We start from the raw sequence: 16,127 nt of genomic DNA, 5'->3' as shown, positions 1-16,127 counted from the left end.
CGCTCTCATACATGGAGTTGAAGTTTATCCGATTAGATAGCTTTCCCATCGATGGGTTCGGCAAATCACCTCTCAGGTAGCCACCTGCCCATCATAAACCCCTCAGACAGGAGGTCACACTCCTGCTGTACAACAGCTGTACTAATAACCACATTGGATTGGGTCTACAATATGCAAGAAAGGGGGATGTGGTAGCTTATTGATTAAGGTATTGGATTTCTGATTGAAAGGGTGTCAGTTTAAATCCCAGATCTACCAAACTCCAATGCTGGGCTCCGAGCAAGGCCTTTAACCCTCAGTTGCTTAGTTGTATAAAATGAGATAAAAATGAGATGTAAGTCGCTCTGGATAAGAGTGTCTGCCAAATGCTGTAAATGTAAGAACCCGTTTTTTCCAGTACATAGGTACATGCAAGGTATATCTTTTCCCACTTGGAAATGGTAGTGAAGTGAAGGATATGTGACTGGACTTCACTACATGCACCATTTCAGGCCAAAAAGCACATACTCTCTTGGCAGAACCAACACAGTGTCAGATAAAGGCTCAGTTCTGATGTCTGTTAGTGTGGCATCACAGCTTTAGAGTCTCTGCTGGTGGGTTACCTCTGGCTTCTCTGGTTTTCTTTCCACCTTCCCCTAAACAGATTGTGGGTGGATTGGTGACTCTAAATTGTATTAGGGTGTATTTTCTCCTCGCATACAGTGTTTCCATAATAAGCTCCAGATCCTTCATCACCTGACAAGGATAAAGAGATTATTAAAGGTGAATGAATGCACAAGTATGTGTTTCAAGCAAGCCTTGTGTCCTTTGATCCCTTTTTTTATTAAATTTAATCGTATTTGAAAGCAAAAATCAAGAAGCTAGAACACTAGAGAAGTTAAAAAAGAAAAGTTCAGAACTGATTATTATGCGCACTGTGAATGCTACACTGTCAAAGTAAAATGTGATGTGGATCTGGTTTGTGTTCCTCAAGGTATACCAAAGTAAATTTACCCTCAAAGGTACAGTAGTTGTCCTTATGATCCACTTATGTACTATAATGAGGTTCTTCTAAAATTATTCACCTCTAACTAAAGGTACAAAAGATGTACCCATGAGACTAGCATCCCACTGACAAGCACTTTTTTTGAGCAAGATACATCTTTTGCTTTCTTTAATACTCTGAAAGAAAGACATGTTGAGGAAGTATGGTCAACAGGACACTTTTGTGTATTGGGAATTTGTAAATGCAACATAAGCTCTACAACTTGTCAGATATTCAGCCCCTTCTCACAGCCAGACCATCCCCACTGGGGCAAAGAGTTTGTCATCCACATCATAGATATGAGATCTTTGACAAGAAAACCCTCGATAATTCTTCACGTTTGTCTGACGGGTTTTCTTTCCTGCCATTTTCATATTAACATTGGGGTTTGAAAGCACACACTGGTATTTTGCGAAGAACGGCATGTTGTGTTTTGTTTTGTTGAGAAATCCCCACCATACACCAGGAAAGGTCTGAAACAAAAGTTAAAGACACCGGAGAGAAGCTGTGACTGCCGCTGATTGACCTCGATGTGAGAGTAACAGGATGGCAAAGTGAAGACGATGAGGAAAGACTACAAAATCATTCTTCATGAAAGCTTATGAGGCCAGAAAGGCATAGGAAGAGGGAAACTAATGTCAGGCGCAGAGACAGAAAGTGTCGAGAAAGATCATGGGACACTGAAATCTGGGAGTGTGGAGAGAATGTAATGAGATAGATGAACAGAGCGTGATAAAGAGGTAAGAGAGGGATTGTGTGAGTCTGAGAAGAATGTTGAGCTTGTCATCGGTTCATTCGAGTTCAATATTGTGCTGTTGGGATTGCTAGATGCACCGTCTTTCTCTAGTTAACCAGGGAGAGCTGTGGCATTTTGCTTATGTGCGTCTTGTCAGTAGACCTTAAATCACCGGTGTCAACAAGGCCGGCTGCCTCATTCCATCTGACCAGAGTGAATTTGCAAGAAGAAAAATGCGAATCAGCCAGTAGTATACTATCACCATACACCGAAGAGCCTGAAACCGATGCAATAGTGAGAGTGTCTTCATGTTTCACAGTACGCTTGTGGATTGAAACTCAATAAATGTGTATCTGTTATTTATATAATAGCCTTCAAATGCTTAATTGCATCACCCGGTGTAGCGATCTATAAAAATGTTGAAAAAGGAAGTGAAAACAGGAAAGTAAACAAGTGTATTCTTAGGGAATACAAGCCGGTGTGATTTCTGCTTTACAGAGACCTACCTCTTTATGATTCCAAAACAGCATTTAAGATTGGATCAAACTTGTTTAATTCCTGACAAAATTCCTGTATGTATAAGTGTTAACAAACCCAATGACACATGCAAACAATTATTTATTATTTCACTTCCAGGAAAGAGACAGGAAGCAGCAACAAACATGATGAAGTAAAGTGAGATAAAATGCATTTATCCCTCCTACCCTTCACACCACTGTGTCTCCCCTCACACTTTCTCTGGAAGGAAATGGAGGCCACTTTATCTATTTATTGTATGTGTTCTTGTTCCTCACCAGCTGTGAGCTGCTTGAAAGAATTACACGTCCGTCTCGGCCTGTGTGGATCGAGAAATTAGATTTAAGAGATGCATGGAACGTGTTATTAGATTGTGTGGTGATAGCGTCTCACCACCCTCCCATCTCGTTCAAGAGATGTTAAGAGCTTGTGTGTATCCCCATCGTGTGGAGTTATCGCTCCATCAACACGCAGTGTCTCAGGGCAGTGTGTGTGTGTGTGTGTGTGTGTGTGTGCTGGAATGATATCATATCATACCTCCTGTATTGTCCCTTGCCTGACTTCACGATGTGCATCACTGGAAAACATCTATTATTTCAATATCACAAGTCATGTACAGTGTTCACATTTTGCCCCACTTCCTATCACAGTGTGTTCTTCACTTGCTTCCTCAACCCAGGGGTCAGAAGCACGGGGCCAGTGTATCATTCATCATCTACTGACAAGATATTATATATATATATATATATAATTTAGAGAGAGATAGAGAAAGAAGGAGGGAAGGAAGGGGAAAGGGGAAAAAGATCACAAGGATAGAGGAGGAGAAGACACAGTAGACGTTGTACCAGAAGTCCATTTCACAGTCGAACTGCTGTTGAGATGATCAAACAATCTCATACGAATCAAAGCCAACACTTGGAGAGTCGGTGAGGTAATCTCATCTAAAAGCTTTTCTAAAAGCTAATGAGATTCCCCATGGTGTAAATCCATTGAGCACTGTTCTTCTTCAGAAACTGTTTTTTTTTTTTTACTTCTGATCAAGGCTTTTGCTAATTGTCAGTGAGATTTGCTCTGATCACTGCTTTCTTTTAAAGCATGGGACGTCACTGCTTTAGGGATGCCTTAGCCTAGCCAAGTTTGAAAAGTCAGTGCACTGAACCTCACCATCTATCCGAGCTAGTTTTTGTTGTGCTCTTTGAACACTCTCAGACCAAAGAGAATTTTGTGAGAAATGCAAAGGTCTCAAGATGTTAAGATGTTTTCAACCAAATGGCTTCATCAGTTCTTCAGGACTGGACTGACCTTAAAAAACCCAGACAATAACAAAAAAAGCTTTCTAACATCCATAAACTCTACTGGTACTTTAGGCCAACTCTCCAACCTTTGATTTTTCATTCTGTTTCCAGGGTAACCAAGAGGCGACCAATCCAGTGGACGCGATGGCTCAGTCCTACACCCCAGCGCAGTTTCCTCCTCCCCCACAGAATGGTATCCCAGGAGACTTCACCGCAACCCACGCCCTTCCCACACAGGACTACACAGGACAGAGCCGAGTACCTGAACACACCTTGACTATCTACACACCCACACAGACACACAGCGACCCTGCAAACAGCGAGAGCAACACAACAACCATCACCACCAACACAGTGAGTAATGTGGCAATAGCACAAGAAAAGACATTAAGAGTCTCAGCAGGAGTTTTCTGTTTCTACCTGTTTAATCAATTGGTCTCACCTGCTTGACGGGTGAAACAGTATTTACTTTGGTGTCTCAGAAGTTAAGGATCTGGGTTATTGATCAGAAAGGTCAAGGGGTTCAAGCCCCAGCACCAGCAAGCTGCCAAAGTCGGGCCCTTGAGCACGCTTCAGGGGGATATATCATGGCTGCCCCTGCGCTGTGACCCCGAGTAATATATCTGCAACAAATAAAATCATCTTCTTCTAAATTGATGTCACAACATGATACTGAATCAAGGTCATCTTATCATAATAACTACACAGGATGTTAATTCACTATTATAATTTGTTGAATTAATAAAATAATGCTAATGTTTTTTGTTATTTCGGTGCATTTGTTTAGAAAGAAAACATGACCAGAGTTTATTGACTTTCAGCAGCTCAGCTGAAGGGAACTGCAACAGCAGCAACCCACTAACATCCCGGATACAAAGCTTCAGTGAGTCAGACTAATGAGGCAAGGATATCCTGAATCTACAAAACTTCCCAACAAGAACTTTTGTTTGGTCTGTAGGATCCATTGTGGCAGTGATTTGACTTCTTTCTTGGCATGTGGTGCAACCGTGGACACATTTCGCAAGCGTTTTCCTGGCATTATGTACCTCATCACCCTGATTACATTTCATTACCCCTGTTCTAAACCCACGTTTCCAGATGTGTCACTTCTCACTGCTGCATACTAATGGCCAAAGCCTGGCAAGATCTAGCAGACAGATCAGCCTCCTTTACTGTTTTTTTGTGGGGGGGGCAGGGTTCTTCTTTCCACCATGCTGTCATTAGCATATTTTTTTCTAAAGAGTAAGTTACCTTTGTAGCTTTACAGCTTTGTTCGAATTTAAAAAGCGCTTCCTTTCTCTCCATTGTGAGTTCATTATCCAGCCTTTATCCAGGAGAAGATTGGAGGTGCTGGGTGGGTGCTGGGATTGTGATTTGAGGCAAATTCCTGTCTGGGATATTGGCGTGAAAGGAATAGAGTTACCAGAACAGGCCAATAAATGGCTGTGGAATGGTATTACATGGTCCACTGTCTGAAATAATGAGGAAAGGATCTTCATGTGACATGGATATAATGATATGTCAGAGACAGGATTATTATAATACCCCAGTGTGTGTCATAAGCTGTCATGTCTCCTTATGACGACTCATGGCCAATTACTCATTTGTTTGGAGACAGAGGACATGGAGCTGTTTGTTGAAGTTGCATCACAACCCTCAATGTGTCTGGGCCTCAGGAATTATCTGGCAGGAGAGTTGGGGAGAAGCTGTTGTAAATGTTGGAGACACTTTGGACATGGACATTGCAGCAGGACTCACATTTCTATCATTTTTTTTTCTTGGCCTGATTATTGTCACAGTAACAGTTGCTGCAGTGGTTCTGATTGAGTAGATCTGTAAAGTCCAACGGATAAATACATAAAATGTATGATGTGTTGCTCTTTAATAAGTAATCTTTGGTAAACTGTTTTGGCAAAAGAAGACTAAAACATGAGGATGTGCTGTTGTAGGAAAGGTATGAACTTTAGGAAGGAAGCTGTAATGCTATTGTTGTGCCAATGACATGATCTGTTTCATTAGTTGGCAAGTAAGCAGATCAAATCCACCGATTTGTTTGTTTTATTTCTCAAATCACACACACACACACACACACACACAAACACACGCTCACTACATTTGCAGAAAACACTGAGTGAGCATCGCATTATTGATCCAACGTAATCCTGACCCTTTCTAATTACACGCAGTGAAACTACAGCAGCACTAAATAACTGCGCTTTCTTACAGTTCACTGAAACCTCCGCTTCCATACGCAGCACAATGGTTGGTGTTTATTACACTCCTGCGGAGCGTCTATGAGCCTAATCTGCCCGTTCCTAGTGCTCACCATGCTTTTTTTTTTTTTTTCGCAACAGTTAATTTAACCCTGATGATTTGAATGTGTAAATGTGATCTTTTTAAGTGATTTCCCACCGTGAGACACGCAGGCTGCTGCGGAGTCAGTCTTTCACTGCAGGAGATCAGGCGCTGGGGCTCGTCGTACACATTACAGTGACTCGATTGCCGGAAAAATGTTCAGGAGGCTTACGGGAATTAAATCATAAGATAACCTCGCTCGAACCGTGAACCATCACTTTCCATTCCAGCTGGAGGTAGAATATGGAATCATCAACTATCAGGTGCTAGTATGGAGATAAGGACAAGAGTGAAGTCTTAAAACTAGCCGTGAAAAGACTCTCGAAGCCTCCACAGTGTGTGAGTCACATATAAACATCTCCTGACCAATCAGCATCTGGAATTCGACGACGCCATGGGAGAAAGAAGTTCAATCATGACACAGTGGAGTGGTGAGAATGATTCCCAGTGTTGGTGTGGTTTCTGTTGATTCCTCGGTTCACGCTGGATGTAATGAGAAGAACAAAAGTACTTTTATGTTAGGATGTGAGAAATGTGTCGAGTTTCAGAGTTTCAGTGAGGAGTTGAAAAGATTCTTGAAAAGCGATTTTTTGGTTTGGAGAGAGAGCAGGGCTGGAGAAGAGCTGCAGGGCATCCCTAATGATTCACCCAGCCAAAACAGATTAGGCGTACAGCATGGCCTCCTTTCCCACGCTCTAAATCATTCATGCTACACTGTGTTCAATCTCTTCCGCAGAAATAAATAAAACAGGTACGGTTTAGCAAAATAGGGCGAAGGGAGGGAGAGAGGTAGGCGAAAGGAGGATGAAGAAACAAAACGAAGTAGGAAGAGAGGTTCAGAGAAAGACGAGCCGTGGTTACGCTTTACACTCTTCACGTCGATCTTCAAAGGAATGAGAAACACATCAGGAAAAAAAAAGAACAAAGACCGAAAACTATTTATCACCTAATGAAAAATAAATGAAAAACGTTTCATCATTAACAGCACTTTACTCCATCTTCACCTCTGTTTCATTCAGTTTTATAGAGGTTTTAATGATATGGATGATGATTTAGATCTTTAATGAACAAGCTAAAGGCAGCTGTGGTGAGTCTTCTTCAGTCACAAAGCATCATATGAAAGAAAAACAAGAGAGAATTTTAGCTCAATAAAGTGTGTTTCAGTTTGTGACAGTCAGCACTGTAACATACGACACTCTCTGACCTTTCTATGAGCTCGGTCTCGATTTTGACCTTCACACATGACAAAATAATTCTTCGTTAAATAAACTCAACTCTGTTTCTTCATCTCACTCACTTTCTCTTCACGGTGTGCCGTATGCTCAGTGCCGCAGAGACGAGGTGAAGTCTGTATGAATAATAGATTTGGTATAAATCCAGCGTTTGACTGACCGTTCAGCTGCAGAGAGCTGGAATGGATTAAAGAAGCTGTTGGTCTCTATCTCACACCCTCACGAACACAAACACACCCTCTCACGGCTGGGTTCTTGATTATTCTGCTCAAAGAAGAACTGATAGCGTGCTCCATTTGCTCACACTATCACATTGCTATATTAACATTTTATCAAAGTGTGTGTTATTTTATACAACAGCCAGTTCCTCTTCACTAATCTGATTCATCAGGCTGCTTTCCAAGACCAGAGTATCTGTACTTCCTGTAAGAGCGCTGAGGTGTTTCAGTGTGTATGTGTGTGTGTGTGTGTGTCAATCTTTAGCTACCTAAACTTCAGCTTCATGGTTTGCAACAGTTACAGACATCATCAGCGTACATTACAAAGAATACTACTAAATATCATCCTGGAAGGAAGAAGTGATGCAGATTTTACTCAAAGCTTCTTAAATGTGCAGGTCAACATGAGCCAGCTAGGGACCTGGCTGATGTGCTATAAAGTGGGCGTGGCTTCTTTAGGATCTCTTTCTGCTGGAAGGAAATAAAGAGGAATAAAGAAATAAAGAGGTCACGAAATGTTGGACTTAAATAAATTTAAATCAGTCTCTAGCAAAAGGAATAACAGCACATGACTCTGTGGTTGATTATTTTACTATAACTGAACTTCTCCTTAGTGCTGTGATGTAAAAGTGTCAGAGAATGCAAGCGTTTCAGGTAGGTGTAAGAGACAGAAAAAGAAAGGGACGAGAAGAAAAAGAACAGAAGCAGGAAAAGAGTGTCTCGTCCTGGACGGCACTCCGGTCAGAAGCTGTGCCTTTAGATTTGATCACCGATTTTACAACAAAAAATAAAATTGTGTGTTTCATTCATAATTGTGTCCTGGGGTTGAGAAAAGAGAGTGAGGTTTTATCACTCTATCATCACTCTCTTCTCTTTCACTCTCTTTCTCTCTCAGAATTTTGTATTTGATTCCATTTCATTTCATCTGCAGTCCTGCTGTGAAGTACTGTAACACACACACACACACACACAGAAAAAGAAGAAGAAGAAGAAGAAGAAGCAAATGGATAAGATTAAAGGAGCTGTGAATGTCGGCCACTGGGGGGGGGAGATGTGAGTTTTGGGGATGTGGTAGTTTAGTGGTGTGAGTTTGAAGGTTGTGAGTTTGAATCCCAGCTCCACCAAGCTCCACCAAGAAGGAATACACACACACACACACACACACACACAGCTGCTTAGTCCAGTCCTATTGCTTGTTATGCCAATGGGAGTGAGACATGCTGAGACACTTCCTCCAGTTCCTCCGGTGGTGTTAAGGGTGATGGGATGGTAAGCTCTCAGAGTTAAGTACAGGTGTGAATGAGACTGAATGCACCTCGAGTCCATCACTCACCACATTCAGAGCAGCTCTGGATGTCTGTGGTGTGAAGACGAATGAGTCTCGATGTATCCTGAGCTGCAGTGAAGGACACATCACCTAATCAACTCCATCCCCAGATATCTGTAAGGTCTGCTGAAGAGAAGAGCTTCTGCTGCTGTGCTGATGGATAATGACGGCACTGTTACAGCAGAGATGAAAGTGTTTCATCGCTTCATTCATCGTCTCATCTCTCATTCCCTTCCAGGTTTTGTTAGCAGTCTGAAATGGCTGTACAGGTCAATGAGATGTGATTTCTGTCAGAAAATAAAGAACAGTGGAAGACTCGTGTAAGTAAAGTGAGTGACAGGTTTATAAAGTGGAGACAATGTGGAAAAAGCGTTCACAGATCGGATCAAGCACTCACTGAAGAAGCATTCATGATTACAAGTGTAAATGGCTAGCAGCTAACTGTCTGACTGACTCACTGTCCAGATGTCCAGCTGTCTGACTTTCTGAAAGTCCAGCTGTGAGACTGTCTGACTGTCTAACTGTCCAGCTATCTGATTTTTCAACTGTGTGACTTTCCGAATGTCGAACTGTCTGAAAGTCCAGCTGTGTGACTGTCTGACTGTCCGACTCTCTAACAGTCCAACTGACCATCCAACTGTCTGACTGTCTAACTGTCCATCTGACTGTCCAGCTGTCTGACTCTTCAAGTGTCTGACTGTCTGAATGTCTAACTGTCTGAAAGTCCAGCTGTGCGACTGTCTGACTGTCCGATCACCCAGCACACATGTTAATGCCAGAGCATCTCTCTCTTTCTCTCTCTCTCTCTCTCTCTCTCTCTTTCTCTCTTTCTCTCTCTCTCTCTCTCTCTCTCTCTCCATGTGTGTGTGTTTATGCCTGTGGGTGTGAATTTGTCTGCTCTCAGTCTGTGTGTCAGCAGTCACACTAGGCTGTAAGAAGAAAAAGAACAGAAGAAAAATCATCACCTTCACTTTCATCATCATCATCATCATCATCATCACACTTAATGATGGAAACAACAGCACGCATGCTTCAGGCCTTCATTTCTCCTGCTCATGTGTGTGTGTGTGTGTGTGTGTGTGTGTAAGAGAGAGAGAGAGATTAGTCACAGCGGTAATCAGCAGGGAATTCTGGGAGATGGCTTTCCCTGATGATGGGACACAGGTTCTGTATGGATTCTGTGTAAGGTGTAATTTGGAGGTCGTGTGTAAAAGCAGAGGAAACTCCTGCGTCTCAGGAACACAAGGTTTGATACCACGGCCTTCTGATATGTCATAGCTGAAAACTTTGTGAAGTGAAGTTCTTGGTTCCTCGGGGTGAAGGTTCCTGCTTAATCCTGTATTAAACTTTTAACATAAGCAATACTAATGTGATGAGTCTGTTCACTGAGGGGGTATCTGATACACGGAAACTTCTCTCTTTCTCTCCTCAGATCTCGTCAATTCCATTGGAGTATTTTTACTGGCATCACACATATTATATTACACTTTTATTGACAAAGTCGCCTTATGATATTATATCTTATATGTTCTAACACCATTATATGCTCCAGTGGACAATTTGCTGCACTGACAGCACATGAGAAGTGTTTCGTTGGATTTTATGTGAATGAACTCGGAGATCATTCAGGAAACGAGTCTCTACAGGTAGAAACAGCGTCTCTGACAGTTTTAATGCATCTGTCTGTAAATGTGTCTTCAGTTAAATAACAGCAGTCAGATTATTAATACCTTCACAACATGTTTTTCATCCACTTTCGACTACTGCTTTTTATGAAACTAAACTCCAAAGAAGGCTTTAAGGTCCGCCCACTACACAATCATGTCATAGATCACTGAACAGCTTGTTTCCTGATACATAACTCTATATACTATACAGATATACATTATAAACCTTATAAAGCTGGATAACTGGAATGGAAACACAAAAATAATCATTTTCTCAGTTTTTAGATGAGCTGCAGTCATGAACTCTAACATTTTTATTTCTATCAATAATTAGGAGGATATTACAAAGGAATTCTATTATGCTGATCATTTGAACAATAAAGAAATTATTTTCTATAAAATTCTAACACTAAAACAAACATCATCCTGGAAGGAAAAGAAGTGATGCAGATTTTACCAGAGGTTTCTTTAATAAAAAAAACAAAAAAAAGTGGGCATGGCTTTTTAAGGGTCTCTTTCTGCTGGCAAAAATAAACAGGTCACAGAATGTCTGACTTTAATAAATAAAGATGACAAGGGGAAGAACAGCACAAGTTTAAATAAACAAACATGTCTGAAAGAGATCCGATACAAAGAAATAGACTTTAATATCAACAGAAAAAGATTCATTGTGAAGTCTTTGTTTAAAATAAAATGAAGGAATTTGGTTTGTCACAAATCTGAATGTTACAAATCTGTCATTGTGGATTAATGATGAATCGACTGCACATGTAAATTACTAACTGGTGATTGTGTGTGTGTGTGTGTTTAATTTAGACAGATGACGTGACACAAACAGAGACGCTGCCATCCTCGGAATCGCCGGAGAAACAGCAGCCCAAACGGCTGCATGTCTCCAACATCCCCTTCCGCTTCCGCGACCCTGACCTCAGACAGATGTTTGGGGTGAGTGACACCTAAACCTACAGCTTGACCCCTGACACTGGAGATTCTTTCCTCCACTGTACAGAGAACTACATTATATCCACAATTAGATGCATTTTTAATCTGTTTTTTTTTCTCTGGAGCGTCCACCAAAGCATGAGCTATGTTACTATAGAAACAATTCAGTATATTAATATAGACCTGAGGTGAGTGTGTGATGCTAACCTGGAGGCAGCAAACGTCCCTCGCTCATTAGCAACGTGAACCTCGTAGCCTCGCGAAAGAGGTCTTGGCTGAGTAACTCCACTCACAGGAAAGGGAACGTTGTGTACATTTCATTTCAGGCCAGACTCTCCCTTCTTCTGTTTCCTGTTGTTGAACTGCAACTCAATAACAGCTGCATTTTGGCTCGTTTGAGCAGTACTCATTAGTTTGGGTCTGTGATCTCACACACACACACACACACACAGTATAGTTATGAACACTCTGTCATAGGTCCAATATTAATTACAGCAAAGCTGTCCATGCATAAAACATGCCTCATCTCTCTCTCTCTCTCTCTCTCTCTCTCCAATTGTTTGCTTTATTGTTCTGTGTGTTGGATCAGGGCCTGGTCGAGCTGGTAATTAGCTTGCAGGCTTTGTGCGTGTGGCGAAAGTGTTTGTGGCTTGTGGATTTATGATGATAGGAGGGCTTGTTAAACACACACACACACACACACAAGCTGGCATGAGAAAGACTTTTGAATTGATCGCCGCTAGCGACGTTGGCGAGAACGGCCCAGGAAATTTATCACCATCCAAAACTTTGTCTATTTGCAACGGACGCATGTCGAGCCATCCGGCCAAATGTGCTGCAGTAATCGCTCACGAGCGCTACGAGGCACTGCGCATTGTGCTCACTGCCCTCAAGGCACACATGACATACCCCCACCGCCCAACTGTGCCAGTTACTCTGCTATATGCTCCATCTGTTAGCACAATCGAATGTTAGTCCACGCTATGCTAACGACTCTCTCTCTCTCTCTCTCTCTCAATCATAAAGCCATAACTGATTAGCCAGACAGCTAGTTCAGGTGAGTGTCACTAATTAGCTCAAAGCTTTTCTAGCCATGACCTAGCCATATCTGATACCTAGCATCACTGCTAATGATTGAGGAGGAACGGGGTGCATTATAACGGATGTCAGATGTGTAAGATGATCAGTGAAGGAGAAAAGGAAGTGAAATCTGAAGATGAAAGCCATGCTGTGGGTCGTACTTTTGAGCTCTCTGGTGTTTAGCGACAAAGTTAAAAAGTTTTCCATCCGCATTCTTCCAGCTTCACCTGCAGCACTCCGTCTCAGCAGAATACACCTTAAAAGCAGAAAGAAGCTCGTTTTATTTGTTATGCAACGTCTGTGTTTGTCCCAAAAAGCTCCAACATTCCCTTTATTCTTCTTATCAACGGTGCTGTCACACACACAGACCATGTCTCATTAATCTATATATCATTTTACCCACGGCAGCAGTCTCTGAAATGGAAAATGCTGTGACAGAGAGAGAGAGAGAGAGAGAGAGAGAACTAATAAATATAAAAAGCGCTTGCTAGAAAACAAGTCCTACGTTAATTTGGGCTCTCAAACAACAACTACACAATAAGAGGATAATAATATTACACTCCACTTTGGAGCACATGATTTTATTTTCTTGCGGTCGTCGTGTTTGACAGTAAATGTACAGCGTGTCTGCGCAATGCTAATGTAAGTGTGTGTGAAAAATGAGAGGTGAAAGGTTGAAATGAGTCACATTACAGAGAAACCAGTCTCTGATCCTTATTTACTTTCCTCCAAACTGCTGCTCCCACAAAACTGATACCAACTTGACCAGCATTTCTGATGTACTTCCCTCATACACAGCGTCTGTTCAGGAGAGTTCATCAGAGCATTCTAAAGCACACAAACTGACCAGCTCTCCACATTACAGGAGAGGATATTCATCAGTACCACCGGACTCACTGACCTACAGCACAGCCTGCAGACTGAGAGCTGTATTATGGTCATGAAGGAGACAGAGTCTTTATCTTGAGAACACTGATTAGTGCACTGCATATGCTGTATATACTGTACATACTATACACATCATACACACACTGCATACACCAGACACATCATACACACACTACACACACTACACACACTGCATACACCAGACACATCATACACACACTACACACACTACACACACTGCATACACCAGACACATCATACACACACTACACACACTACACACACTGCATACACCAGACACATCATACACATCATACACACACTACACACACTACACACACTGCATACACCAGACACATCATACACACACTACACACACTGCGTACACCAGACACATCATACACACACTACACACACTGCATACACCAGACACATCATACACACACTACACACACTGCATACACCAGACAAATCATACACACACTGCATACACCAGACACATCATACACACACTGCATACACCAGACACATCATACACACACTACACACACTGCATACACCAGACACATCATACACACACTACACACACTGCATACACCAGACACATCATACACACACTACACACACTGCATACACCAGACACATCATACACATCATACACACACTGCATACACCAGACACATCATACACATCATCCACACACTGCATACACCAGACACATCATACACATCATACACACACTGCATACACCAGACACATCATACACACACTACACACACTGCATACACCAGACACATCATACACACACTGCATACACCAGACACATCATACACACACTACACACACTGCATACACCAGACACATCATACACACACTGCATACACCAGACACATCATACACATCATACACACACTACACACACTGCATACACCAGACACATCATACACACACTACACACACTGCATACACCAGACACATCATACACACACTGCATACACCAGACACATCATACACATCATACACACACTGCATACACCAGACACATCATACACACACTGCATACACCAGACACATCATACACACACTACACACACTGCATACACCAGACACATCATACACACACTACACACACTGCATACACCAGACACATCATACACACACTACACACACTGCATACACCAGACACATCATACACACACTGCATACACCAGACACATCATACACACACTACACACACTGCATACACCAGACACATCATACACACACTACACACACTACACACACTGCATACACCAGACACATCATACACACACTACACACACTACACACACTGCATACACCAGACACATCATACACACACTACACACACTGCATACACCAGACACATCATACACACACTACACACACTACACACACTGCATACACCAGACAAATCATACACACACTGCATACACCAGACACATCATACACACACTACACACACTGCATACACCAGACACATCATACACACACTGCATACACCAGACACATCATACACACACTACACACACTGCATACACCAGACACATCATACACACACTGCATACACTGCATACACCAGACACATCATACACACACTACACACACTGCATACACCAGACACATCATACACATCATACACACACTGCATACACCAGACACATCATACACACACTGCATACACCAGACACATCATACACACACTACACACACTGCATACACCAGACACATCATACACACACTGCATACACCAGACACATCATACACACACTACACACACTGCATACACCAGACACATCATACACACACTACACACACTGCATACACCAGACACATCATACACACACTACACACACTGCATACACCAGACACATCATACACACACTACACACACTACACACACTGCATACACCAGACACATCATACACACACTACACACACTGCATACACCAGACACATCATACACACACTACACACACTGCATACACCAGACACATCATACACATCATACACACACTGCATACACCAGACACATCATACACACACTGCATACACCAGACACATCATACACACACTGCATACACCAGACACATCATACACACACTGCATACACCAGACACATCATACACACACTACACACATTGCATACACCAGACACATCATACACACACTACACACATTGCATACACCAGACACATCATACACACACTACACACACTGCATACACCAGACACATCATACACACACTGCATACACCAGACACATCATACACACACTACACACACTGCATACACCAGACACATCATACACACACTACACACACTGCATACACCAGACACATCATACACACACTACACACACTGCATACACCAGACACATCATACACACACTACACACACTGCATACACCAGACACATCATACACACACTACACACACTGCATACACCAGACACATCATACACACACTACACACACTGCATACACCATACACACATATATATATATATATATATAGTACCGCTCAAAAGTTTGGGATCACTTGCATATTTCAGCTTGATTTCAGCTCCGGAGGAATACTCCATCAGCCAATCCATCTTGTGGGAGATGGTCCAGGAAGGATGGGGAGAAATCTCATCAGATTATGTTGAAAAATTGACCGCTAGAATGCCCAGGCTGTAATTGCTGCAAAAGGTGTTTTTTTTTTTGATGAAGGAAAAGAAAACATTCATCATTTCCATCAAAATCATTATTTCTAACTCTGACATGTCAGCATGTCCTGTTCTTTTGCTATATTTTCTCTTCAGACTAATTTCGTGTGTGTTCCTTGGA

The 16,127-nt window shown here is 42.1% G+C and overlaps 1 protein-coding gene across 11 annotated transcripts in view; it reads left to right on the top strand.

Annotated features, from left to right (window-relative positions):
• The window catches only part of LOC131362781 (RNA binding protein fox-1 homolog 3-like), a 207,788-nt gene that overhangs the window by 157,403 nt on the left and 34,258 nt on the right, over nt 1-16,127 (top strand). For all 11 annotated transcript variants that reach the window (XM_058405057.1, XM_058405054.1, XM_058405055.1 and 8 more), the window contains 2 exons: nt 3,683-3,925; nt 11,187-11,315. In XM_058405057.1, the coding sequence (XP_058261040.1) occupies nt 3,683-3,925; nt 11,187-11,315 (372 nt within the window). The remainder of the gene's footprint in view (nt 1-3,682; nt 3,926-11,186; nt 11,316-16,127) is intronic.

The sequence above is a fragment of the Hemibagrus wyckioides genome, linkage group LG12, assembly GCF_019097595.1.
Source record: "Hemibagrus wyckioides isolate EC202008001 linkage group LG12, SWU_Hwy_1.0, whole genome shotgun sequence".
NCBI classification, from domain to species: domain Eukaryota; kingdom Metazoa; phylum Chordata; class Actinopteri; order Siluriformes; family Bagridae; genus Hemibagrus; species Hemibagrus wyckioides.
The sequence above is the reverse complement of the archived record's forward strand: the minus strand, read 5'-3'. Positions and strand labels throughout refer to the sequence as shown.